At 39.9% G+C, this 26,044-nt stretch overlaps 1 protein-coding gene across 6 annotated transcripts in view; it reads right to left on the bottom strand.

Annotated features, from left to right (window-relative positions):
• The window catches only part of LOC140488137 (transmembrane protein 248-like), a 29,744-nt gene extending 3,987 nt beyond the window's left edge, over window positions 1–25,757 (bottom strand). The window contains exons 1-5 of one of the 6 annotated variants that reach the window (XM_072587954.1): window positions 25,705–25,757; window positions 12,307–12,443; window positions 7,346–7,512; window positions 4,872–5,184; window positions 4,151–4,298 (exon numbers count right to left, since the gene is read on the bottom strand). In XM_072587954.1, the coding sequence (XP_072444055.1) occupies window positions 4,151–4,298; window positions 4,872–5,184; window positions 7,346–7,504 (620 nt within the window). In that variant the 5' untranslated portion in view covers window positions 7,505–7,512; window positions 12,307–12,443; window positions 25,705–25,757. Of the gene's footprint in view, window positions 1–4,150; window positions 4,299–4,871; window positions 5,185–7,345; window positions 7,513–8,951; window positions 12,282–12,306; window positions 12,444–25,656 lie in introns of those variants that run through there. The other 5 variants (XM_072587953.1, XM_072587958.1, XM_072587956.1 and 2 more) reach the window with 5 other exon arrangements.
• Between the last annotated feature and the right edge of the window lie 287 nt (window positions 25,758–26,044).

Genomic DNA, 26,044 nt, shown 5'->3' with positions numbered 1-26,044 from the left:
TCAATTTTTCAAAATGCGTTGGTGCAAATTTTTAGAGACATTGAATAGCATCAAATTTGAAAATTCTCTCTTTTTGTGGGGTGATGGAAGAGAGAGATAAACAAGAGGCTGAGAAGTGGCAGATGGAGTTTAATTTAGATAAATGCGACGTGATGTATTTTGGGAAAGCAAATCTTAGCAGGACTTATACACTTAATGGTAATGTCCTAGGGAGTGTTGCTGAACAAAGAGATCTTGGAGTGCAGGTTCATAGCTCCTTGAAAGTGGAGTTGCAAGTAGATAGGATAGTGAAAGCGGCTTTCCTTTATTGGTCAGAGTGTCGAGTACAGGAGTTGGGAGTTCATGTTGTGGCTGTACAGGATGTTGGTTAGGCCACTGTTGGAATATTGCTTGCAATTCTGGTGTCCTCCCTATCAGAAAGATGTGTTAAACTTGAAAAAGTTCAGCAAAGATTTACAAGGATTGTTGTGGTTCTGTTTGTCGAACTGGGAATTTGTGTTGCAGACGTTTCGTCCCCTGTCTAGATGACATCCTCAGTGCCTGGGAGCCTCCTGTGAAGCGCTTCTGTAATGTTTCCTCCGGCATTTATAGTGGTTTGTCTCTGCCGCTTCCAGTTGTCAGTTCCAGCTGTCTGTTGCAGTAGTCAGTATATTGGGTCCAGGTCGATGTGCTTATTGATTGAATCTGTGGATGAGTGCCATGCCTTTAGGAATTCCCTGGCTGCTCTCTGTTTGGCTTGTCCTATAATAGTCGTGTTGTCCCAGTTGAACTGATGTTGTTTGTCATCTGAGTGTGTGGCTGCTAAGGATAGCTGGTCGTGTCGTTTCGTGGCTAGTTGGTGTTCATGGATGTGGATCGTTAGCTGTCTTCCTGTTTGTCCTTTGTAGTGTTTTGTGCAGTCCTTGCATGGGATTTTGTACACTACATTGGTTTTGCTCATGTTGGGTATTGGGTCCTTCATCCTGGTGAGTTGTTGTCAGAGAGTGGCTGTTTGTTTGTGTGCTGTTATGAGTCCTAGTGGTTGCAGTAGTCTGGCTGTCAGTTCAGAAATGCTCTTGATGTATGGTAGTGTGGCTAGTCCTTTGGGTTGTGGCATGTCCTCATTCCATTGTCTTTCCCTTAGGCATCTGTTGATGCAATTGCGTGGGTATCCGTTTTTGGCGAATACATTGTAGAGGTGTTCTTCGTCCTCTTTTTGCAGTTCTGGTGTACTGCAGTGTGTTGTGGCCCTTTTGAACAGTGTCTTGATGCAACTTCTTTTGTGTGTTGGGGTGGTTGCTTTCGTAGTTCAGGACTTGGTCTGTGTGCGTGGCTTTCCTGTATACCTTTGTGGTGAACTCTCCGTTAGCCACGAAACGACACAACCAGCTATCCTTAGTAGCCACACACTCAGATGACAAGCAACATGAATTCGACTGGGACAACACTACCATTATAAGACAAGCCAAACAGAGAACAGCCAGTTTATTCCTAGAGGCATGGCACTCATCCACAGATTCAATCAATAAGCACATCGACCTGGACCCAATATACCGGCCACTGCAACAGACAGCTGGAACTGACAACCGGAAGCGGCAGAGACAGGCCACTATAAATGCCGGAGGAAACATCACAGAAGCGCTTCGCAGGAGGCTCCCAAGCACTGAGGATGTCACCTAGACAGGGGACGAAACATCTGCAAGTCTTTTCCCTGGGGTGGGGAAGTCCAGAACTAGAGGGTATAAGTTTAGAGTAAGAGGAGAAAGATATAAGAGAGACCTAGGGGGCAACATTTTCATGCAGAGGGTGGTACATGTATGGAATGAGCTGCCAGGGGAAGTGGTGGAGGCTGGTACAATTGCAACATTTAAGAGGCATCTGGAGGGGTATGTGAATAGGAAGGGTTTGGAGGGATATGGGCCAGGTGCTGGCAGGTGGGACTAGATTGGGTTGGAATATCTGATCGGCATGGACAGGTTGGACCAAAGGGTCTGTTTCCATGCTGTATATCTGTATGACTAAGAGAGAAAGAGGGAGGGAGCAGGATAAGGACCATGTCTGCACTAGATTCAATTTCCCTCTATTAGAGACGAGGAGTTGGCTAAATGACATGGCAAGTTCAATTTTAATCCCTTTGATCACGATATTCCCCATGAAAACAACATCAATTGATGACATGGCTGTAATGACAAGGAGAGAGAATGGGGCCTGGGAGAGATTATGGTAATGCTGCCATACAGTCAGTGTGTTTGATATTACAGCTGCTGAGCAATATCCTGATATAAGCTAGAGTTGCACGCACTAAGAACAGTGAGCTAATTTTTGCATCCATACTGTCAGAAAAATAGTGGTCCTGGCAAGAATTAGAGTGCTTTACTAAAAACAAACAGGAATGGAGAAAAAGTGCAGAAATCTACAACTTGAAAAGGATTAGGGATAGTTGTGCATGAAACACAGAATACAGGTGCAGCAGGTAATCAGGAAGGCTATTGGAATGTTGGCTCTTATTTCAAGAGGGTTGGAGTATAAGAGTAGGGAAGTCTAATTGCAACTGTACAAGGTGTTTGTGAGAACACATCTGGAGTAACGTGAGCCATTTGGTCTCTTTATTTAAGGAAAGATATAATTTCATTGGGGGGCAGTTCGAACGAAGTTTAATGGATTGATTCCTGGTATGGGCAAATTGTCTGATGAGCAAAGGCTAAACTGGTTGGGACTCTCATTGGAATTTAGAAGAATGAGAGGTGATATAATTGAAATGTAATATTCTGAAGGGACTTAACAGAGTAAATGCTGAGAGGATGCTTCCTCTCGTGGGAGTGTCTAGGACCAGAGGGCATAGTCTCAGAATTAAGGGGTGCCAAATTAAGACAGAGATGAGGAAGAATTTCTTCTCTCAGAGGGTTGAGGCACTTTGGAACTCTAATACAAACAGCTGTGGAGGCAGAGTCCTTGTGTATATGTAAGGCTGAAATAGACAGGATGTGTAGGGAAATCGGGACCATGGATGTGCGGAGTGTCAGATCAGCCATTATCTAATTGAATAGTGAAGCTGGCTGGAAGGGCTGAACAGCCTACTTCTGTTCCTATTTCTTATCATCTTATAGAACTGCAATTTAAATATAAATTTCAGTGCCCTTTTAATATCCAAACTTTATTTTGTAATCTGTCTCAAATAAAATTTTAAAAAAGTTTGACACTGTCTCCATGGCTTATTTTTTCACTGGTTACAGAGGTTCATTTCAAATGTAGATTGCTGTTTGAGAAGCATAGTAACATAAACCTGCCTGAAATAAGCAGTGGTGGCTGCAGTGCAGTTTTCTCTTGAGGCAAGACATCCGGTAAGCAGGACAAAATAACTTCAGTTTTGTACTCCAAAGCAACAATTCAATCTTTGGTCCAGGTGCTTTCACAAAGAAACAGTGAGATACACCAGAAGTAATTGATTCAGCCTAAGGAATGAACCTGCAGCACCAATCATGTACTGGCGAGAAAGAACGGGGCTTTGTGGACAGCAGACAGTAGGAATTCCTGCACTGCATTTAGGAGCAAGTAAAGGGTATAAAGTTTAACTAAATTTATGGCGAGAACCCTACAGTGCAATTTACAGTTACACTGAATCCTGTAGGGGCAGAATGAAGTAGGTTCATTATCATGTAATGCAAGTCACTTTGGCAAGATGGTTGAAAGTCCAATAATACAACTTCAGTGCCTTCATCTAATCATCCACAGTCAGTCCTATTTGCACATTTTTCAGAGATAGCATTATAAATAGTGGAAACCTGGTTAAATATGTTGCAGGTCTATTTGCAATAAAATGTTCATCAATAACGGATTGTACAGTATTTCTAAAGGGTCATGCAGATGCTGGAAAGTCAGAATCAATAAAGTATAGAGCTGAATACAGCACAGCAGGTCAAGCAGGATCAGAGGAGCAGGGGAGTTGTTGTTTTAGGTGGGGACCTTACATTAGGACCTAACATAAGTTTATATCCATGCTCCCCTGCCCTTCACTTTTTGTTACTACAAGTTGCTCAGCTTTTTAGTGCATTAGTTCAATAAAGTATAACATAAGGTTTCTGAGTAAAGAGTAGGAATCTTCAAATTTCTGACTCAACCAAAAAGCAAACAAAAAAAAAGGTGGACTTCTCTCAGGTCACTTTTCACTGACCTTGCCTGGGGAAGTACATGTGCAGGTGCAGACATTGTGATGCACGTAAGGGGATTCATATTATTTGAGGAGTTTATTTGCGAAAGGTTATGTTCAGGTGGCCATGGTGACACCAGCATGATATTAATAACCTCCTTTGCTTTAGAATCTGAAACAGAAAGAAGTTGGCAGTAAACAAGCAGTCTAAAATAATGTCAATTACTTCTAATTAAAAACTGCTTAAAACTTTGTAAGTGAAGGGTTGAACACAAACAGATCAGTGAGTTTAGTTACCATACTGTCATATTTTCTAGCCATTTTTGTTTTTTTACGCAAAACTGGATAGAAGATCCATAATTTACAAGACTTAGATTTAAGAGAACAAACATAAATTGGTAAAATTTAGAGTTAACTCAAAAATTAATTAGGGTAGGGAGGAGATTGTGTACAGAGGAAGCAATTGTAACCTACTACTTGTATTGCAGTGGGCCCTCTATAAAGTTATATCCTATTTACAACGGAGACTGATCCAAAGTAGGGAGCCATTAAAAATTATCAAAAGCTTTGACAAAGAGAAAATGTGCATTTATCATAGTTTTAATCGGTTTCTGTAGTCAACAACCTGAGATTTTCTAACAATTAAAATAATGCAGAAGCACAAAATTATAGTTGGTATTTCCACTTTTGAACTTGCCCTAGTTGTCAGTTCAGAAAAGACTGCCACTGTACATTTCACACTTACCTTCCAGGCCCAGCAGGTTTCCATCTACCACAGCATGGAGACGAGTTATGTCACTAGAAAATCTTTTTAATGGTTCATTTGAATCAAAGGTGATTGGCAGTAGTAGAGAGACACTCTCTGGTAAGTCTCGGGTAAAAGCAATCGTGGTTACAGGTTGCCTTGTTGTTGTATGGACTAAAGGATCTGGGTCTGGTCGTCTCCTTACAGAACCCCGTCCAAAAGAAAGAGGCTCTGTGCGAGTCTGCCACAGGCTTTCATTTTGAGACAGACAGAATTCTAGTTTACTGAGAGATTGCAGAACTGTATTCCATGCCTACATCAAAAAATAACAAATATATTTACTTAGAACTTCTCATTTAAAAAATTACTGTTTCTCACCAACATCAAATCTTAAGCATTTTCCTCCCTCAACTTCTCAACATACTGAGTGAAGTTCTGATTTGATTTCTCAGCCGTGATATATCACTCATAGGGTAATTGTTTATACCAGTTGACGCAAATGTTGTCCCAAAATTAACTAAGTTTTCATGACCAAAATTGTGTCTACCATATGTGAACAACACAGGCATGTCAATAGATAGCAGTGGGAACATGATCAAGAATGCAAATCCTAGATGATTTCTCTCCCATTCCACTAATAGTCTTGAATGTTTCAGGCTTCTTCACCGAGTTACAGTATATTGATTCCAACTAGCTGCAGTGCTACAGTTGATCTAACCTTCATCCTCCCTAGAACATTAAGTTTCAGCTCCCAATTCTCATCATTATCCTGTTACCCTGGATTTTTACGTTGCATGCTATGGTCTCAATTGCAAGGGCCTTAGTTAACAAGATTGCTAGCCATCACCACTGTAGATCGCATGTGAAGCATGGTAAGAAGGACTGGCTCACAGAGGACTGTCAGCTCCAATTAAGCCATACTCCAGCACAAATCAGTGGTCTCTAGTAGTGAAGAGAGTAGCAAGGGCATAGGGGATGACAAAAGATAGATCAGGAAGTTGCCCCTGACTCCATTTTCTGAAGGTACAATTATTTTTTTGTATATAGCTATGTTGCACCATCAGTCCTCCTACAACTCATCAAGAAATTCCCCTTCATGCTTTGATTAAACAGCAAGTATCACAAAGATTTTCATGAAGAGCAGCAGAGCCAACTCCAATCCTGTCCTCATTCAACATCGATGTGGAAATTTGTTTTTACTAAGACGATTGTATAGCACTTAGAAATTGGAATCAGTCTAATTTATTCAAGATAAATTCAACTTATGCTTTTCAATTTATGTATCTTTTAAATTCTCAGGACATCTCAAAATGCTTCACAGGCATGAAAAATGCTACACAAGAGCACATTTGGTGAAATACAATGAATCACTTTTTCAGCATAGGACATTTTTTGAAAATTTGTTCATGGATATAGGCATTATTGGCTAGGCCACCATTACTGGCCATCCAGCAGTTCAGCGTCAACCACATTCAGGTCTGAAGTCACATGTATGCTGGATCAGGATGGCTTTTTTTCTTTCCCTAAATGATATCAGTGAGTTGATGGGTTTTTACAACAAACAACACAGTTGCCATTTAGCATATTTTTATTAAATTCAAATTTCACCATCTGACAGGGTGAGATTCAAACTCATGTGCCCAAAACATGAACCTGGGGCCCAGAATACTATTATAGTGGACATTACTGCTCTGTCATTATCTGTTCTATCAACAAACACTGCAGTTGTGTATCAATGCAAGAATCCATAAACAACACTGGGATAGTCTATTCCTGATGGTGCTAAGATATAAATGCTGGCAGAGCAAATATAGTCATTAAGTCATTATGGTAAGGGAAGCCCTGCTCATCATTGAATCTTTCACATCCACCTGACAGAGCACACAAGTCTCTATTTAAACATCCTATCTGGAAGTTTGAAGGGGCAGAAGAGATTACACATCTAAGTTAGTATTGGGGAAGTAATTCAAGACCATGAGATACAACTACCACCACAGATCCTTGGCTGACATATAGAGGCCAATTGTAATTGCAAGGTAAAAACAATGACTGCAGATGCTGAAAACCAAATACTGGATTAGTGGTGCTGGAAGAGCACAGCAGTTCAGGCAGCATCCAACGAGCAGCGAAATCGACTTGTCATCATAGGTCAGATGAACTAATTTAACACAGACCAAGGAATCGCCTTCAGAAATAAAAGTTTAGTAACTTCTAATAGTAACATACAGGTCACAGATTCTAACAAACATGAGTTATGTCAATTGCAAGAATACAGTTCCCAAAATATTCAACTGCAGGTGCAAGTGCAAGATGAAAACTGATTATGTACCTCAACAATTTTACATTCTCATTTACTCCATGAACTCCATGTAGACAGAGGGGGAAAAAAATAGGCCATGGAGCTCTGCTTTACTAGTTATAAGCAGCATATAACAATCATATAATAAGAAAATTTGTTTCATCTTTGCAAGTACCTTAGGCACATCAGGATTGGAGACTTCATGTGACTGGATGTAGATCCCAAGACTGAAGAAAGCGATGCCTAAAGAGCTGATGCTCAAAATAAATAAAATCATTGGTGGTCGTTGGAGAACAAAATACTTCACATTTTCCAACAGGTGCCATGTTACCATGATGACAGCTGATTACAAATGGATTGAAAACAGTTTAAATACATGGAACAAAATGAGTCAATGCTGGTGACATCTAAATATATAAAAGTAGAATTTATGTAAAAAAGGAGTGAGTCTTCTCTAGTTCATTTGCTAAATGGTGTTCAAGTTCATAGCAGTGCTCACCAACTAAACAAATTATCTAATGTCAAAGACTGTAAGCATTCTGGAGCTGGCAGAATATGAAATTCATCATCTGATTAATTTTGCTTTTGGTGGAGTGTCTAATTTGGGCTTAGGTCACCTCTCATTGGCACTGCAGTGATTGGAATGACAACCATAGACTGGCTTCCCATCGCTCTCAGCACAATCTGTTCAAATCCAGTGAACTGCATCAATACTCTGCCCACGAAGTAAAACTCAATTCTCTCACTGTGCCCAATCCTCTCACTATGCTGACTTTGTTTTGATGTTTTGTGGTTCTTTTGCCATATCAGCAAGTTATTCAACCATGTTTGGAAAAATCACAGATGTTTCTGCTATGTCGATAAAATGTCCATGCACCTGTACTTAACAGAAAAGGTCAGAACACAGTCCAACATAGGTCCTTTGCTTGACTTTACTCCACAGCGTTTGGGAGAAAGCATAACATATTTCAACATTCTGGGATATTTTAATATATTAAAAAAAGAGATTATGTTAAAAGAATGGCATTTAGGCAGATGCCAATGTTTGAAGAGGTCAAGACTCTTACAATACTAAAGATTAGCTGATGTATCTGGCAGACAACATAGCAGGCTAATTTCAGTCAGCTATTGTAAAAAAAAAGCTCCCAAATCGGGCAACACCACACTTCTCAGCTTGCGCTGCAGTGTTTGATTGGAGAGGGGCAGTGATGGTGCTGCGACTGTAAACAGAATTAAAGAAGTATTGCTTAGTTGATCAGTTCCTTTTCTTTTTTGTGATCTTCTCAGTCACAGCTACTACCTCAGCTGTAGAATGATGGAAGGAAAATAACCCAACCACAAATAGATCTCATCAGACCAACTTCCCTGTAACTAATATAACCGTTATACCCACTGCACCTGGGTCAGTGCTGTTTAGTCTTAAGCACAGATAGCCTTCCATTGACAAGAAAACTAATCTGTGTACTTCTCTGTTAAAGCAGAAGCATTTCCATAGGAAAAATACAACATTGATCAAATCTGAAAAGTACAATATCAACTTATATTTGTTGCTTTGCATGCTACTAGAAACTGCAATTATACATTATCCTGATCCTAAAATGTGTACAACATCTAATCCAACCAGCATTTCTGATATTCAGCTCCACTATTATAATTCCTACTGTTAAACAATTCAAACTTCCACATTTATCTTCTTTTACCTCAAATTTTACCACACATCAAGTGTATGGAAGGATCTTTAAACAATTATTTAACCTATATTTAAACAAAAAGGTGCTTACCAGCAAACTGCTCCAAATTAATCTCCTTTACCTCTTCAAAGTCCTTGAATCTGTTATCACCTGCTAAATCCATGCATATATTTCTTAGAATCGCTTCAATCACATTTCTGTCTCTTCCGCAGTATCAAAACTGCTCTTATAAAAGTCACAAATGACATCCTCTATGTTAACAAAGGTAAACTATCCTCTCCCAGCCTTCTCAATCTGTCTGCAGGCTTTGACACAATTGAGCACAACATTTTCCTCGGAATGTCTCTCTTCAATCATTCAGCTGGGGGAGACTGCACTCATTTGATTCCATTACTTTCTAACTGATCATAGCTAGACTACCTTTTCTATATTTTTTGCAAGTTGCTAAACCTTTACCTCTAATGTTTGCTAACAGCTTCCCATTTCACATCTTTATGGTGTCCTTTGGCAACATTACGAGAAAGGCAACATACAGAGTGATGGCACCCAGCTCTTTGTCACCACCTCATGTACAGTGATGATTGTTATAGTTCAAATGATAACTATTTAAACAGAACTCAAGTCCACATTTTAATTTCAGTTAACCACACCCTACAAAACTCACCACTGATTACTAGGTCCCCATATTTATACTGCAAGCTCAAACTCAATTAACATGTCCATCAATTGTTCCCTCATTTCACTCGAACTCAGACATTCTTGCAGACCATATTAGATGATAACAGATTCCCTTTTTTCTTTTTTGAATAAAAAATCAAAAATGACAATAGATCATACTCCCTTTACTATACAAAGCAAAAAAAGTCCTAAGCATCCTTTTCCCAGCATGTCCAGCAACTTAAAACTTACTGCTTTCTTTGTAAAACAATCAGAAAGTACCCATTTCGATTTGTAATCACTCCAATGTCTACCATCTATTTTAAAACTGCAATATCGATTGTCAGTCTTTAATCATTCACATGTTTTGTTTCTTTGTGTTATCCCATTGCGACTTAATGACAACATCACACTCAATGGGTATTGCTGCTAAATCCCTTTTTAGAATTTCTTCCAATATTTTTGCTATGAAACAATGTCATATCCTGTGAATCACCAAGGGTTAACATACTTTTTAATACTCTTGCAATCTTTTTAGCTTCCTAAGCTAAAGGACAACATTTATCTCCCTTTTGTACAAATATTATCAATCCACCTGCACTCCAGAACCCTGAGAGATATGGACAAGAAGAATCACAAAAAACAAGTTTCATGTTCATAGCCTCTTTCAATGAAAATTTTGAAATACATTAGCTTTGTTTCTAATTTTTTCAATGTTATCACTGCTTAAATTGGGATTTTTCAGTCATACTCAACTCTAATACCTGTAGTTCAAAACTGGCAGCTGATATTCTTTGGGTGCCCAGCTAATTCAGCTGTCTAATTACTTTCACAATTTCTCTATTTGACGCCACACACAAAATTGGAAATTGTATCAGTGTTTTTTTCAATGCTACTGAGTCAAAATCCCAGAATCCTCTCCTTAACAGCACTATGGGGACACCTACAGCTAGACTTCAGCAGTTCACCACTACCTTTCAAGAGCAATAAATGCTGGTTCCAGCCGACGATGCCCACATTCCATGAATGAATAAAACAAACTTCTTTCCAGAAGCACTCATTACAAAAAAATATTTACATTCTTGGGTGATGAAGTCAACTTTACCTGCACCTCTGGTTCTCTCTTTCTCACACAATACAAAGAACTGTTTTTCAATGAAAAAGATGATAAAAATAGGGAGGTCTTGCTATTAGATCACAAGTAGAATATTCTGAGCTGGCACTGGAGGCAGTCCAGAGAAGATTCACTAGGCTGATACTGGGCTTGGAAGGATTTTCTTAAGAAGAAAAGTAGGATGTGCTTGAACTCAATGGAATATTGAAGAGGGTGTGACCTTATTGAAGCATACAAGATTCTTTTTTTTTTACAGCTGCTGCAGGAAGGAAAGCAGCGGTGGTTTCCCCCAGGTTAGTGCAAGGATGTGGCTGGGTGGTGCAGGGCTTGGGCTCAGGGACCCCTGGGCCAGGAGCAGGTGTTGAAGCCCCAGGGGTTTCTCTGACGGGGCGGGGGTTGGGTTGGGGTCAGTGGATGCAGCAGGGCTGGGATCAGGTAAGCGTTTGGGGGTCAGGGTTCCCGCACTGGGGCGACGCTGGCATGGCCGCAGGGGCATTGTCGTGCCGGGGTGGAGCAGGTGGTGGTCTGTTGTGGGGGGGGAAGGTGACAGGGTGGTCTCCACGTGGGCGGGCTTGGCACATTGGGTCTTTTTTACCGCCTTCTGTCCGGCCGGATGCTCACCTCAGAGGCTGAGGCATTGGAAGCCCCTGGCTTAGCCCCCGCTGCCGGGGCTTGTGGTGTTGACTTTGGGGGAGGGGGAGTGGGAGTGGGTGCGGCGGCACCATCCTCAGCCATTGGTGTGGGCTGGGCAGCCTTCTGGGTGGGGCAGTATTTTTTTTTAATGTGCCCCACCTCGCAGCACAAGTGGCACCACACGCCGTCCAGAAGACGCGTTAAGAAAATTACTTGGGTCTCTGCACTAACAATCTAGTGATAGCACCACTAGGCCATTGCCTTCCTAAGGCATACAAGATTCTTAGGGGACTTGACATGATAGATATTGAGAGATTGCATCCAATTTTCAAACCATAGGGGGTAATCTCAGAGTAGGGATTTATCCATTTAAACAGATTAGGAGGAATTGCTTTTCTCAGAGGGTAGTAAACCTGTGGAATTATTTACTACAGGAGGCTGGGTTTTAACTATATTCAAGATCCAAATGGACTTTTAATCAGTAAGAGAAGGAAAGGTTATGGGGAAAAGCCAGGAAAGTGAATCTGAAGGTTATGAGATTGGCTATGATCTCATTATATGCAGGAGCAGACTCAATGGGTTGAGCAACGCACTTCAGTTCCTGTGTTTTATAATTCTAAATTTATATAAGCAATGATAGAAATATAGGCTTATGGCCTTAATTGCTCTCAGAACTCAGATGTTATAGTTTGCGTTATAGAATGTACTCAGAGTTTAAAATTTTGATGAACTACCTGAGAATTTGAACACAGCTGCTGCAGTCTGTTGAGGTAGTTATAATTACCCAGCAAAATGATAGTGTAAGACATAGACTAAAAATCTTCCTTAATTCATTTGCAATTTTGGTGCTAATTTGGAAGGTGCTAATTGAACCCAGATGTTTCTTGGTGAAAAGAGGAGAAAACCTAACAAAAAGTGGTTTCTAGATCATTGTTGGTGTTTCCCACTCCAATCCATCTCTCCATTAACAAGTAAGCCCTTGAGTGCCAGGAATGAGCAAAAATAAACATTAACATTTTGCAATATTAGTAATGAACTAACCTGATGATATCAAAGTTTGATTTCCTGATCAATAAAATTTTTGCATGTTTTGCCACTACTTTTATCTTAAGTTCGGTACCTCTTCAAAGATTGCAAAATCTTCACAAAGGAGATGTTAACATTCAAGTATCATTGCTCTGGCAAGAAAATAATCATTGAAGAAAAGTCACAATGGTAAAGTGCATCAGTTACAATAAAATACAATGCCAATTCCAAAGTGCTAAAAATCCAAAGAACAGAGACTTTGTCCTCGTGCTTTATGACATTGTTCTAGCCTTCATTAGATTTCCATCTTTAGTCATTTTTAATTCATCAAATGCTGATTCATAATAAATTAACTTGCAGTAATGACATAGAAACAGTAGGCCATTCAGCTTCTCAAGCCTATTCCACGATTCAATTCGATCATGGCTGGTGTGTGGCCCAACTCTACATATCTGCCTTTGACCTATATCCCTAATACCTTTGCTTAAGAAGAAACTGTATCTCAGATTGAAAATGAGCAATTGATCCAGCATCAACTGCCATTTGTGGAATAGAGGCCCAAACATATTCGACCCTTTATAAATAAAAACGCTTCTTAAATGTTTTCCTGAATAGTCTGACGCTAATTCTCAGGCTATGAAGCTTAGTTCTAGCATTTCTAACCAATGTAAAGAGTTTATCTTTATGTACCCTGTCTTTTCCTGTTGAACACTTTGATCAGATCACCACTTATCCTTCTAAATCCTGGAGAACACAGGTCTGAAGTGTACAGTCTCCCCTCACAACTTAACCCTGAAATCCAGGTTGGACATCACTATTAGTAACTCCAGAGATAAAGTTAATTGTGTCAGAATAGGGTGATGATACAAAGCAATGCAAGTTACAGAATATAAAATGACTCTCTTGGGCAAATAAAACACATTGATGCAACCACTGTAAATGTTGTTGTTACCTCAATTAAGTCTTTCAAACTGCTTAATTTTTTTTTCATTGATACTTGCTGAAATAAAAGCATTAAAATGTTGGAACTTTTCTTCTAGGTGTGCAAAGGTAATTTTAGCAATATCTCATTCTGCTTTAGCTTTCAGTTTTCTTGTTTTTCAAGCATCAGAATGGGGGAAAATATGATTTTTTATATTAGGTTTGGGGACATGGTCCAATCATCAGTACTTGATGCTCTGGGGTTACACAAAACACGGGCAATTCAAAATAAAACATGGAAACATTTAATTTAGGGCATCAACTAGGAATTAGGAGTTTCCATCAGCTCCATAGAAAAGTGGTCACAAATTGGCATCAGCAGCAGGTGATATAATTTTTAATATAAAAAAATTGTTTTAAATCATAAGATGTAGTTACAATGGATCTTCCATAATTGTTTTTGGCATTTATAGTGCTAAAGATGTACTGCTAAAAGAAGATCTATGAAATAATGTAAACCTAATTTCTGTTATGAAAGATATATTATTAAAGCTTCTTGAGCTTCATTTATTTCAATAGAACTGCTGAGATAAGACACACCTTCACAAGAAGAATCAGAGCTGCATTCCACTGAGCAACTCTTATATACCTCGTAGCAGTTATCTTTCAGACAGCCACAAATAAAGGCATTAAGAGTGCATTGCTCCATTTATCCCCCTGCAATCTATTATGCTTGTAGCTGCACTGCAAATTGCTTCCCTTTCATAAAATTGTTAGGGTACAAACTTTATTTTAATGAGACATATTACAGCATTTACAGCACATTTCTTGCAGAATACCCAGACCCCAGTTCATGTAAATCTCTATATCGAAATCTTAATTTTAGTTCTAATTTCATGAGATGCAAAAAAAAAAAGAGGATGCACATTCTTTTGCTCGAGATCTTGGGACAAACAAATGGACCAAAGCCACTAGATATAGCTCAACATTAAACGACACTAACATAACCTCTGTGGGTCACTTATGGCCAAGTCCTGATCTAGATCATAACTGGGATTTTGAGTTGCTATCCTGCTGTGTCTTTAAGACTATTAATCAAAACAAGTAAATGCAGCTAAGTCGTCTCTAATTCAAAAATACTGTTTTATAGCTGTAACAAAACGTATACTTTGGAATTAGGTATACATTTTTAAGATATTTGGCATCTAGTTTACAACTACATATTAAATTTGTTTCCATGTATGGTATGAAATTCATGGTAAGGAGATGCTAAAGCATTACCTGACCCAGTCTCTCATTCCAATCCTTAAACCTATCCAACAACACTGGGTTTGCTCAACAGCCTGAATTGGTCAATATCAAAATTAGCCCCAAGCTATTTTTTCCCAATTCTCTGGGGGGAAAAATGTAAATATTGGCTACATATGACTTCATTTTTAAGCTGTAAGTTCGAGCATCAGTTTGAAAATAATCAAAATTCGATGACTCCTATTTCAGTGGTGAACAGATTATACTAAAAGTATTGTACAGGAACAAATCAATCTTGACAACTAGCTTCTTAAAAAGACCTGTATACTTCTTCAGAACAAAAATAAACAGAAGAGGAAAATGAAGGCGAAGCCTCTTCAGGTTCCTTTATTTTTAAAAAATTCAAAAACAGACTTCAGTTGCGTGTCATAAATAACAAAAGCCATATTAGAAATGTACCATATTGAACTAAGATCTTGCAAAAATGCATTTACACAGAAGAAAACACTCACTTAACATCAGTTGTTATTATTGGATGATAAGTTATACAAGCTTTCAGAATCTGCAGCCAACTGGAATATACCAGCTGTTGTCTGTAGCATCCCCCTCCGATCCCCTTCCTTAGTGCAAGGTACAGTACACAATACAAATACTCACGGGAATGAAACGGCTTTTGAACACAGTAAATGTATTAAATTATCAATATCATAGAATCCCTATAGTGCAGAAAGAGGCCATTTGGCCCACTGAGTCTGTACTAACCCTCCAAAGAATATTTTACCTAGACTCAGCTGCTTACCCTATCCCCTCCACCCCACCTGTACCATGGCTGACTCACCCAGTCTGCACGCCCTAGATACTACGGACAATTTACCACGGCCAATCCACCTAACCTGCACATTTTTGGACTGTGGGAGGAAACTGAAGCATCCGGCAGAAATCTGTGCAGACACAAGGAGAACATGCAAACTCCACACAGAGAGTCACCAAAGGGTGGAATCAAACCCAGGTTCCTGGCACTGTGAGGCAGCAGTGCTAACCATTGTGTCACCCTCAAATATAGTTATATGCATAATTAAAGATTCATTGACTGGAAAAATGACAGCTACTTATTATCTTTAGTTTCTTGCAAATTACTCAAAGACTCAGTGTCTAGAAGTTCAAAAACCCAAGATAATTTACGGCTTGTTCAGATTTAGCTGTTCTCAGAGAGATGTACAGACCCTTTGGTCGAACTCATCCATGCCGACCAGATATCCTAAACTGATCTAGTCCCATTTGCCAGCATTTGGCCCATATCCTTCTAACCCCTCCCTTTTCATATACCTAACCAAATGCCTTTTAAATGCTGTAATTGTACCAGACTCCACCACTTCTCAAACCCTCTAAATCTTTCCTGAACCCTTTTAAGTTTCATAACATCCTTCCTACAGCAGGGAGACTAAAACTGAACACAGTATTCAGAAAGTGGCCTAACCAATGCCTGTACCTGCAACATGACCTCCAACTCCTACACAACAATGCACTGTCTCTTAGTGAGCAAGGGTTGCAAAGCCAGTCAGATATGTTGCTAGGACCCCCAGTTACTTTATCAACCTGTTGAACATATTGCATCACATCTCCCAGGCAGGTAGGACTTGAACCTAGACCTTCTGGCCTCAGATAGGCATATGCCACTGCACAGTAAAACCCCACTATTTTGACACCATGAGGAGATGATTGCCATGTTTCCATAACAACTCTTGAATTTTGAATACAAAAGAAATATCATTTTTGCTGCAACTCCATTGCAGACTTAGGAGATCTGTTTTTGTTTACATTGGGCATCCATGTATAGAGGAACCTCGATTATCCGATTAACATTGGGGGGGGGCAGTATTTTGTTTGGATAATCAAATGTCAGATAACACAGTTTAGCTAAACATTGAGACCCTGCGATCTTGCTGGATAATCCAAAATTCGGATAATCGAATGCCAGATAATTGAGTTTCCTCTGTATGCAATATTGGATCCAGACACACCAGGTTTGGAATCTTGAGTTTTTTGAGCCAGACTTCAATGACCTCCACATTCAGTTTCAGAAATGTGATCAACTTCATGGTGACATCATGTACAATGTAATTTATTTTGTACCATGTGTTTTTTAATAAAAATCTGCAGATTGCTGAAATCCAAAGTAGACAAGCAGGAGGCTGGAAGAGCACAGCAAGCCAGGCAGCATCAGTAAGTGAAGAAGTCCGACATTTGGGTATAACCCTTTTTCAGGAATGGGGGTGGAAGAACGGTTGTACCGAAAACACCAGGCTTCTCCACCCATTGATGCTGCCTGGCTTGCTGTGCTCTTCTAGCCTTCTGTTTGCCTACATTTTAAAATCGTAAGCAAGTTATTCATTGAGTGCCTATATTGTCATATCTTGGACACATTTTGAATAGCCTTTCTATCTCTTTTGCTGAGCACCACAAAAAAAATCACTTCACAGTTCTCAATTTAGCAGAAAGGATCATTTGTGGACTTCAACATTAATATCTAAGCATAAGTAGTACCATCAAATGTTATTGTGGTTTCTCCTCCAATATTCTCACCACCACAGCTCACCCTCAAGACCCAGGTCAGTGTTTCTAAAGTGTTCATTCTTCACATGAATTCCTGGACTGTGAATGCCAATGAACTGGTCCACTGCTGACAACCATAACTAGACCAGCTTACCTGACGTCCACATGTGTACATGCATGTCACAGCAGGATTATTGGTGAATGATCCAACACTGAAATTTGTTGACATCCTTCTAAATAAGGAGCCCAGAAATGTACACATTTTTCTTGATGCGTTCTCATCTGTACAACCGTAGCTTTTAGGAAATTACTTCTGGTTGATTAACCTGACTCCTGATCATATAACAGAAAACATAGTAGGCTCTGTGGTGCAGTGATAGCAACCCTACCTTTGGACCAAGAAGCCTAGGTTCAAGTCTCACCTGCCCTAAGGGAGTGTAAGAACATTGATGAAATTGTTGACTAGAAAACACCTATAAGAGCAGGTCTGAAATTTTTTTTAAGTTACTACCAGATATAGCAAATTTTACATATTTTATTCTGCTCTGACTAAATTACATTCAAATGAACAGGAATATCAAGGTCTTTCAGCCCCTTTGAGCCTACACTATCATTTAAAGATGTCATAGCTGATCAGATTGTGATCTCAACTTCACTTTCCATGTACCACAATACCCTTTGACTTAGATGTTGTCAAGCATCTATCTCTGCCTTAAAAATATTCAATGATCCTTTGAAGAGAGTTCCAAAAGATTTATGACCCTCAGAAATATTTCCTCATCTTTCACAGGCAACCACTTCTTCCTAAACTGTGCTCCTTAGCTTTATTTTCTCCCATTTCATCCTGTCAGCATTCACTCTGTCAAATCCCTTCAGGATTGTATTTTACAATAAGGTCATCTCCCATCCTTCAAAACCTCAATGTAGGGGCCCGTTCTATCAAACTTTTCCTTAAGATAACCCTACACCCCAAGTAACAGTTGAGTGAACTTTTTCTTAACTGTCTCTAATTTGTTGACATTCTAAATAAGGAGACCAGAAGCGTACACACTATCCTTGATGTGCTCTTCTCTGTGCAACTGTAGCTAAAGATCCCTAACTTTATAGCTCATTTCCCTTGTAATAAATTATAACATTCCATTTGGTCACCTTTATCACTTACCGTACCTGCATTCTAACAATCTGTGATTCATGCACCAGATCACCCAGAGGCCTCTATACCTCCGAGGTCTGCAATCTCGCTCCTTTTAAATAATACATTTTCCACTGTTCCTTCTAAAGTGGACAAGTTCACATTTCTGACAAGACACTCCATGTGTCAATCTTTTGCCAACTCTTTTAACCTATGTCCCTCTGTAGATTTTTGTCCATTTCACAACTTACTTTCCTACCTATCATGTATCATTGTGGAAGAGGTAGGTGGCCCATAACTGAACTAGTAATCGAGAGACAAGGATAATTTTATACTGGGCACGGACTCTAACGGCATCTACCCAGCAATGTGGAAAATTGCTTATATCCCACGGACAAAAATCAGGACAAATCCAGCACAGCCAACAAGTCTACTTTGTCATCAAACAGATGGAAGGTGTCACTAACAGTGCTATCAAGTGGCACTTACGTAACAATAACCTGCTCATTGATGCTCAATTTGGGCTCCACCAGATTCACTCGGTTCCTGACTTCATTGCAGCCTAGGCCCAAGCATGGAAAAAGGAGCTGCTCTTGAAAGGAAAAGTTTAGCCAATGCCCATGATGTCAAGGCAGCATTTGACCATCTATGGCTAAAACTGCAATTTTGTCAGGATTCCCTTAATGAGAAGCTGGGGGAGATCTTGCACTATGTGGAGTTGCACCTAACACGAAGGAAGAGGCTCGTGGTTGATAGAGGTCAATCATCTCAGCTACAGGCCATCACTGCAGGGGTTCCTCAGGGTAAAGTCCTAGACTCAATCATTTTTAGCTGCTTTATCACATATACTCCAAAAGGTTAGGGATGGGGATGTTCACTGGCGATTAGTGTTCAGAACCAATTGTAAATCCTCAGATACAGAAGCAGGCCATGTTCAAAGGAAAGGAGACCCAGATATCATACAGACAGGGGCTGATAACTTGCAGTAACATTCACACACCAGTAGGACAGTGATCATCTTCAACAAGACAGAATCCAACAGCCATTACTTAAAGTTCAATGCCAATACCATCACGGAATCCCTTATAAACAACTTTATTAGGGTTACTATTGAACAGAAACTGAACTGGACGTCAAATAAATACTGCAGTTGCAAAAGCAGGTTGCAGGCTGAGAATTCTGCAGCAGCTATCTGACTTCACTCCTCAAAGCTTCCATCCACAAAGCACAGGTCAAGAACATGATGGGGTCAGGAGTGTGATGGAATACTCTCTACGTGGCTGGATTAGTGCAGCTCCAACAACACAAGAAGCCTGATTCCATCTCAAACAAAGCATTGTGCTAAAGTGGAACACCATCAATATTTATTTGCTCTACTGAATCATAACGCAGCAGTATGCACCATCCACAAGATGCACTGCAAACTTACAACTCCTTATACAGCACTTTCTAAACTGACAATCGCTATCACCTACATCAAGGGCAGCAGACAAGCAAGAACAGTGCCATCTCCAAGTTCACCGCAATGCTATTCACTATTTTAACTTGGAACTAACCATATTGTCATTAATTCACAATTGTTGGGACAAAATCCTGTAACTCTTTCCCAAACAACATGGTTAGTGTACCTACAGCACATGGGCTGCAGCAGTTCAAGGCAACAACTCAGCACTACACTCTGAAATGCCCAAATAATTTTTAAAATTCGAATTTAGCATATCTTTGGTCTGTTTGTCCAAATCATTTGTTATAAATTGTAAATAATCAAGGACCTAGCAATGATCTTTGTGAAACTCCTCTCATCACAGTTGCAAACAAGATAGTTATTATCAAATAAAAATAAAATACTGCAGATGCTAGACATCTAAAGTAAAAAAAGAAATTGTTAAAGAGCCTTGGCATGTCTGGCAGCCTCTGGAGAGAGAAACAGAGATAATGTTTTTTGATATGACTCTCCTTCAGAACTCTGTTCTTTTCTCCACAGATGTTACAGTACAAATGAAGCCAGAGTTTCTCCAGCATCTTGTTTTTGTTTCCAAAACCAATCAATTCATGCCTGTTTTCTGTTAGTGCTCTTATTTTACACAGAAACCTTTGAAGCAGCACCTATCAGACACCTTCTGAAAATCTAAGTACATTCACACTATCACTTGTATGTTCCCCAGCCACACAACGTCCTGACTTCGAACTACAATCGCTTTTGATTCCCCCTATCCACCCAACACTGTTGCTCGGTCAAAATCCTAGAAATTCCTTCCTAACCAGCATCCTGTGTGCTCCTATGCCAAGGATCAGTTCAAGGAGGAAATTCACTGCCAATTTTTCCAGGGCACTTCAGGATGGACAGAAAATGTTGACCTAGTTATAATTACAACATTTAAAAGGCATCTGGATAGGTATATGAATTGGAAGGATTTAGAGAGATATGGGTCAAGTGCTGCCAAATGAGACTACATTAGGTTAGGATATCTGGTCGGCATGGATGAGTGGACCAAAGGGTCTGTTTCTGTGCTGTACATCTCTGACCCTATAGTTGGTGCCATTCATTCATGAATAAATAACACGACAAAAAGAAAAACAACTATTCTGCTGTTTATATCAACAAAACGTTTGTGCTGAACTACATGGAGCTTCAGTTTGCATTCAGTATCAATGCATTTCTTCCCCAATGTTTATGTAGAAATTGGAAATTAATTCAAAGCAGAATTGGACAGAACAGGGAAACTTATGTGATATGAACTGAGAATCAGTTCTGTAACTCTTCCAATAAAGTACTGACTAATAGCAGCCACATTATATCCCATGCTGCAACTCAAATACTCTTTTGTCCAAATTCAATAATGTCTAGAGGAAAGCATGCAGTGGTGCAAACCAAGGTTCAGTCCCAAGTCTATGGCTTTTCCATGTTAAATGACATAGATATGCAGTAAACAAATGCAAAATTTAATCATCACAGAATTTAGAAGTATCATGAACAAAAAGGATAGTGATAAACTCCAAAAGCAAAGAGGTTGATAGAAGAGATAAGACACGAGGTAAATCTAATATAATGCGAAGACGTGCGAAATCATATTTTAGTAGAAAGTAGAAGAAGAGGCAATATAAAAGCATCTACTTCTGAATAGGGTCAAGAGCAAAAGGGATACAGGCATATCTGACAAATTGAATGTGGCAGGGCAAGTATAGAAAATAGTCAATAAAGCACTTGGAGTCCTTGGCTTTCAAAACAAGCATTGAGCACAAAAGCAAGGAACTAATGACAAACATTTTTTATGAAACACTCAGCTTCAATGAAAGTTGTGTCTTCAACTCTAGGCATCACACATTAGGAGTTACACAAAGGCAATAGAGACAATGCAGAAGACATTCATGAGAAGGGCTGCAGAGAGAAGGCGTTTTAGATATGTGGGTAGATCAGAGTGTTAATGGTTTTTCCTTGAGGAGATTTAATACAGGCATTCAAAATCATGAAGGCTCTTAATAGAGAATTTTTTTTCCATTGGACAAAAGGTTGAGAACCAGATTTGAAGCCGAACGTCAAAAGAACTGAAGATGTCGTGAGGAAAAACATTTTTAACAGTGTGCTCAGGGTCTGGGGAGAACTATTTGAGAATGTGGAAGAGGCAAATTTAACCACAGTTTTCAAAAAGGAATTGGATGATTGTCGACAGAGTAAAAAATAAATCAGCGTTCTGACAGGATTGTGGGCCTGACAGTCACCTTTGCACAGAGTTGGCACAGACATGAATGTTCTCCTTCGGTGCTGTCAACATTCAATTATTAACCAAACATTTGCAAAATAACTGTGAAAGTATTATTTCATAATTATACACGTGATGAAATTTGGAAATTAAGTATAAAGTTACATTTTCAATGGCCTGGGAAGGAAAATCTTCCAGTGGAATTCTTTACTGCAGAGAACTGTTGAGGCTGGGTCATTAAATATATCCAAGCTGAGATAGACAGATTTTTAATCAGTAAGAAATCAAAGATTATGGGGCTAAGGCAAGAAATGGAGTTAAGGATTATCAGATCAGTTATGATCTCACTGAATGCTGAAACAGACTCAGCAGGCCAAATGGCCTACTTCCACTCCTACATTTTCCAGAGGCTCTTTGGAAATTGAAGCTACTGTCTTTACAAAAATGTATTTCACAAAATCTTTTAAAACTGGTAAGTAAATCAGATGAATGCTTAATTTCTATCTTCCGGAAATGACGTGCTAATGTTGTAAATATGCATTTTTATGTATTAATTATGCACTTGTAAACAAGAGAAAAATGTGGAACTTTACTTATAGGATTTACTACCAAACTTACAACCTGCCACTGTATAATATAGTGTTTCACATCCTGACATTTCTGAGGAGATGGTGGGGTGTTGGTACACAGGAGAATTTGTCACGTTTCCTTCAATTACACTGCTCGTTAGTTTTCTTCCAATGACCTGTACTGAATAGGAGCCAGCATGGATGGCATTGCAAGCAGTTAAATAAAAGTCTTTGGAGCTTGTATTTGATAAGGGTAAACATTTTGACAAACTAAACTGCCACTTGCTTTGTTAAGATAGCTGTAAATTACATAACAGAACACGACCATTATCACTCCCAGCCAGACATTACAGGAAGCAGGTATCAATAGTGCTGAAATATTCCTTGGACTGTTCTTAAATAAAAGATGTTTATCGTTGCCCAAGATCTTCTTTTCCCTTTGTAGAGTCACCCCCAAACTTGGGACAAATTCAAAAGATTTATCTCTTTTTAAAAAAAGCCATTTTACTGAAAGAAAATTGACTTAATTTTCATAGAGTACACCAAGATCTTGATCAACTGGAACAGTGGGCTAAGGAATGGCAGATAGAGTTGATTCAGATAAGTACAAGGTGTTGCATTTTGGTTAGACAAACTAGGTCAACTTTCACAGTTAATTGCACTGGAGAGTGTTGTTGAACAGATACATAGTTCCTTGTAAGTGGTGTCACAGGTAAACAGGCTGAAAGCAGTGTTTGGCACGCTTGCCTTCATTAGTCACAGCACTGAGTACAAGAGTTAGGACGTCATGTTACAGCTGTACAAGACATTGTACGCAGTACTCCAAAATTTAGCCTTACTAATCTGGTTCCCTGCTATAGGAAGGATATTATTAAACTGAAAAGGGTCCAAGATTTACACATATGTTACCAAGACTGGAAGGTTTGGATATAAGGAGACACTAGATAGGCTAAGTCTTTTTTTGCATGGAGGGCAGAAGGCTGAGGGGTGACCTTATAGAGGTTCATAAAATCATGATGGGCATCCATAAGGTCTTTTCCCCCCATAGTAAGGGACGAGTCCAAAACTACACGGCATAGGTATCAGGTAAAAAGGGAAGTGTTTAAAAGGGACCTGAAGGGTAACTTTTTCACAGAAGGTGGTGCATATATGGAATGAGCTGCCACAGGTAATAGTAGAGCTGGTTACAATTACAACATTGAAGAGACATTTGGACAACTACATAGATAAGAAAGGTTGAGAGAGATTTGGACTAAATGCAGGCAAATTTGAACAAGTCGAGTTGAAGGGCCTCTTTCCATGCTGCATGACTCTGCAACTTCTAAGGATGCAAATTTGATATCTTTGTAAAACTGATGATTTTTTTTACTGAAGTACTGTATACACCAACCCCAATCTAAATCTGAAAGGAATATCTTGACTAAGATTGTGTTATTTTAAATGTTTATGCAAACAAATGAAAAATATTTAAAGCACACTACACACATTATCTTATCTTCATACATGATCAATATCAAACACAATAGATGTCACTGAAGGTAATTTGTCTGGAGAAAGGCAATGGTATGCATGGTGCACAGCGGTCAGCTCTGCTGTCTCACAATACCAGGGACCTGGGTTCAAATTCTAGCCTCAGGCAACTGTCTGTGTGGAGCTCGCACATTCTCCCAGTGTCTGTGTGGGTTTCCTCCCACAATCCAAAGATGTGCAGGTCAGGTGAATTGGCTATGCTAAATTGCCCATAGTTTTAGGTGCATTAGTCAGAGGTAATATAGGGTAGGGGAATGAGTCTGGGTGGGTTACCCTTCAGACAGTCAGTGTGGACTTGTTGAGCCAAATGGTCTGTTTCTGTACCGTACAGAATCTAATCTAATGCAAAGACTACAAAACAGAATTATACAAAGTACCAAGAAGTACATGCACAAAAAACTGGTATGAGGAAGTTTACTTACATATCATAATCCTCATTCTTGAATTTTGCAATAGCATTATTTGTAAAACGTAAGGGCATTAAAGAAGTTTAGTATTTTAAACTCAGATGTTAGTAGCTCCAGAAGGGGCTTTGCAATAAGTTAGTCATAGTTTTAGAGTTGTACAATATGGAAGCGTACCTTCAGTCCAGCTCGTCCATGCTAACCAGATGTCCTAAATTAATCTCGTCCTATTTGCCAGCATTTGGCCCATATCCCTCTAAACCCGTCCTATTCATATACCCATCCAGATGCCTTTAAATGTTGCAATTGTACCAGCTTCCACCACTTCCTCTAGCAGCTCATTCCATACACACACCATCCTCTGCGTGAAAAGTTGCTCCATCAGGTTCCTCTTTAAGCTTTCCTCTCATCTTAAACTTATGCTCTCTAGTTTGGATTCCCCTCCCTTGGAGAAAAAAATCCTTGGCTATTCATCCTATACACTCCCCTCAAGATTTTATAAACTTCTATTTGTCTCTTATCTTTGAGGCACCCCCCAAAACAGGACAAAGCAAAGAAGCCATGGTTGGAGAATGCAGTTGGATAGTTCCATTGAGCTGGCTGATGGTAGCTAGTGATGGATAGTGAAGATATCCATCTTAGTAAACACTCTTGACAGTCATTGAAACTACCACGATCAGATCCAAATGAAAACAGGAAACTTGAAAGAGCAGACTGTGGGATGATATTTGTGGGGAAATGGGATACTGTAAATGTGTGTTGGCAGTTAGCTGTTCTTATGGAGGAGGAACAACATCATTTGAGGAGTTTAAGTAAAACTTGTGGCCAAATGAACAAGTGTCACAATGACTTGGAGAAGTAAGGACTGTGAGCAAGTTCTCTCCTTAGAACTGAAAAAAAATCCGAACAACAGGGCGCAAAACTTTCTAACTTCGGGTTTGGATCTGTACCATTTCTTTCAAAACTGGTTAGTACTGCTGCCTCACAGCGCCAGGGACACGGGCTCGATCCCAGCCTCGGGCGACTGATTGGAGTTTGCACATTCTGCGTGGGTTTCCTCCGGCTTCCTCCCACAGTCCAAAGATGTGCAGGTTAAGTGAGTTGGCCATAGTGTTCAGGGAGGTGTAGCCTGGGGACATTACTCATGGCTTAAATGGAGGGGAATGGGGTCTGGGTGAGATAGGCTTTGAAGGGTCGGTGTGGCCTTCTTGGGCCCAAATGGCCTGTTTCCACGCTGTAGAAATTCTATGAAAACATCTGAGGCAGGTATACGTCTCCGCCTCCCCCTGGACACCGGCTGTACTCACCCTTTCCGATAGCCCCAGTTTCAGTCCCTGGCCTGCCATGTCACTCACCTCCGACGCTGCGCCGAGCAACCCGCCCGGAAGTCACCGCCACGACGTCTTACATCATGGCGCAGGAGAGCCGGATATTGCGTCTAAGGACACACGTGGCGCCCGGCCGCTGTGACCCTGCCTCGAGCGGGGGGGGCGGGGTCAGTGAGGGTCAGTGATCTGAAGTAGCATTGAGCCGTATACCTCTGTGGGCAGATGCTCCCTGTGCATTTGAGGCTTAGTTCATTTCTAAAAGTTTGCTTTTGCATTCATTCAGTGCAAGTTGTTTCTCCCCCTTAAAATGCTACACCGACTATTTGCAACTTCCGTATTTTTTTTCCCTGAGTGTCTATTTTCACGT

The sequence above is a fragment of the Chiloscyllium punctatum genome, chromosome 17 (assembly GCF_047496795.1).
Source record: "Chiloscyllium punctatum isolate Juve2018m chromosome 17, sChiPun1.3, whole genome shotgun sequence".
In the NCBI taxonomy this organism is placed as follows: Eukaryota; Metazoa; Chordata; class Chondrichthyes; order Orectolobiformes; family Hemiscylliidae; genus Chiloscyllium; species Chiloscyllium punctatum.
Note: the sequence above shows the minus strand (reverse complement) of the source record. Positions and strands in the feature narration are given on the sequence as shown.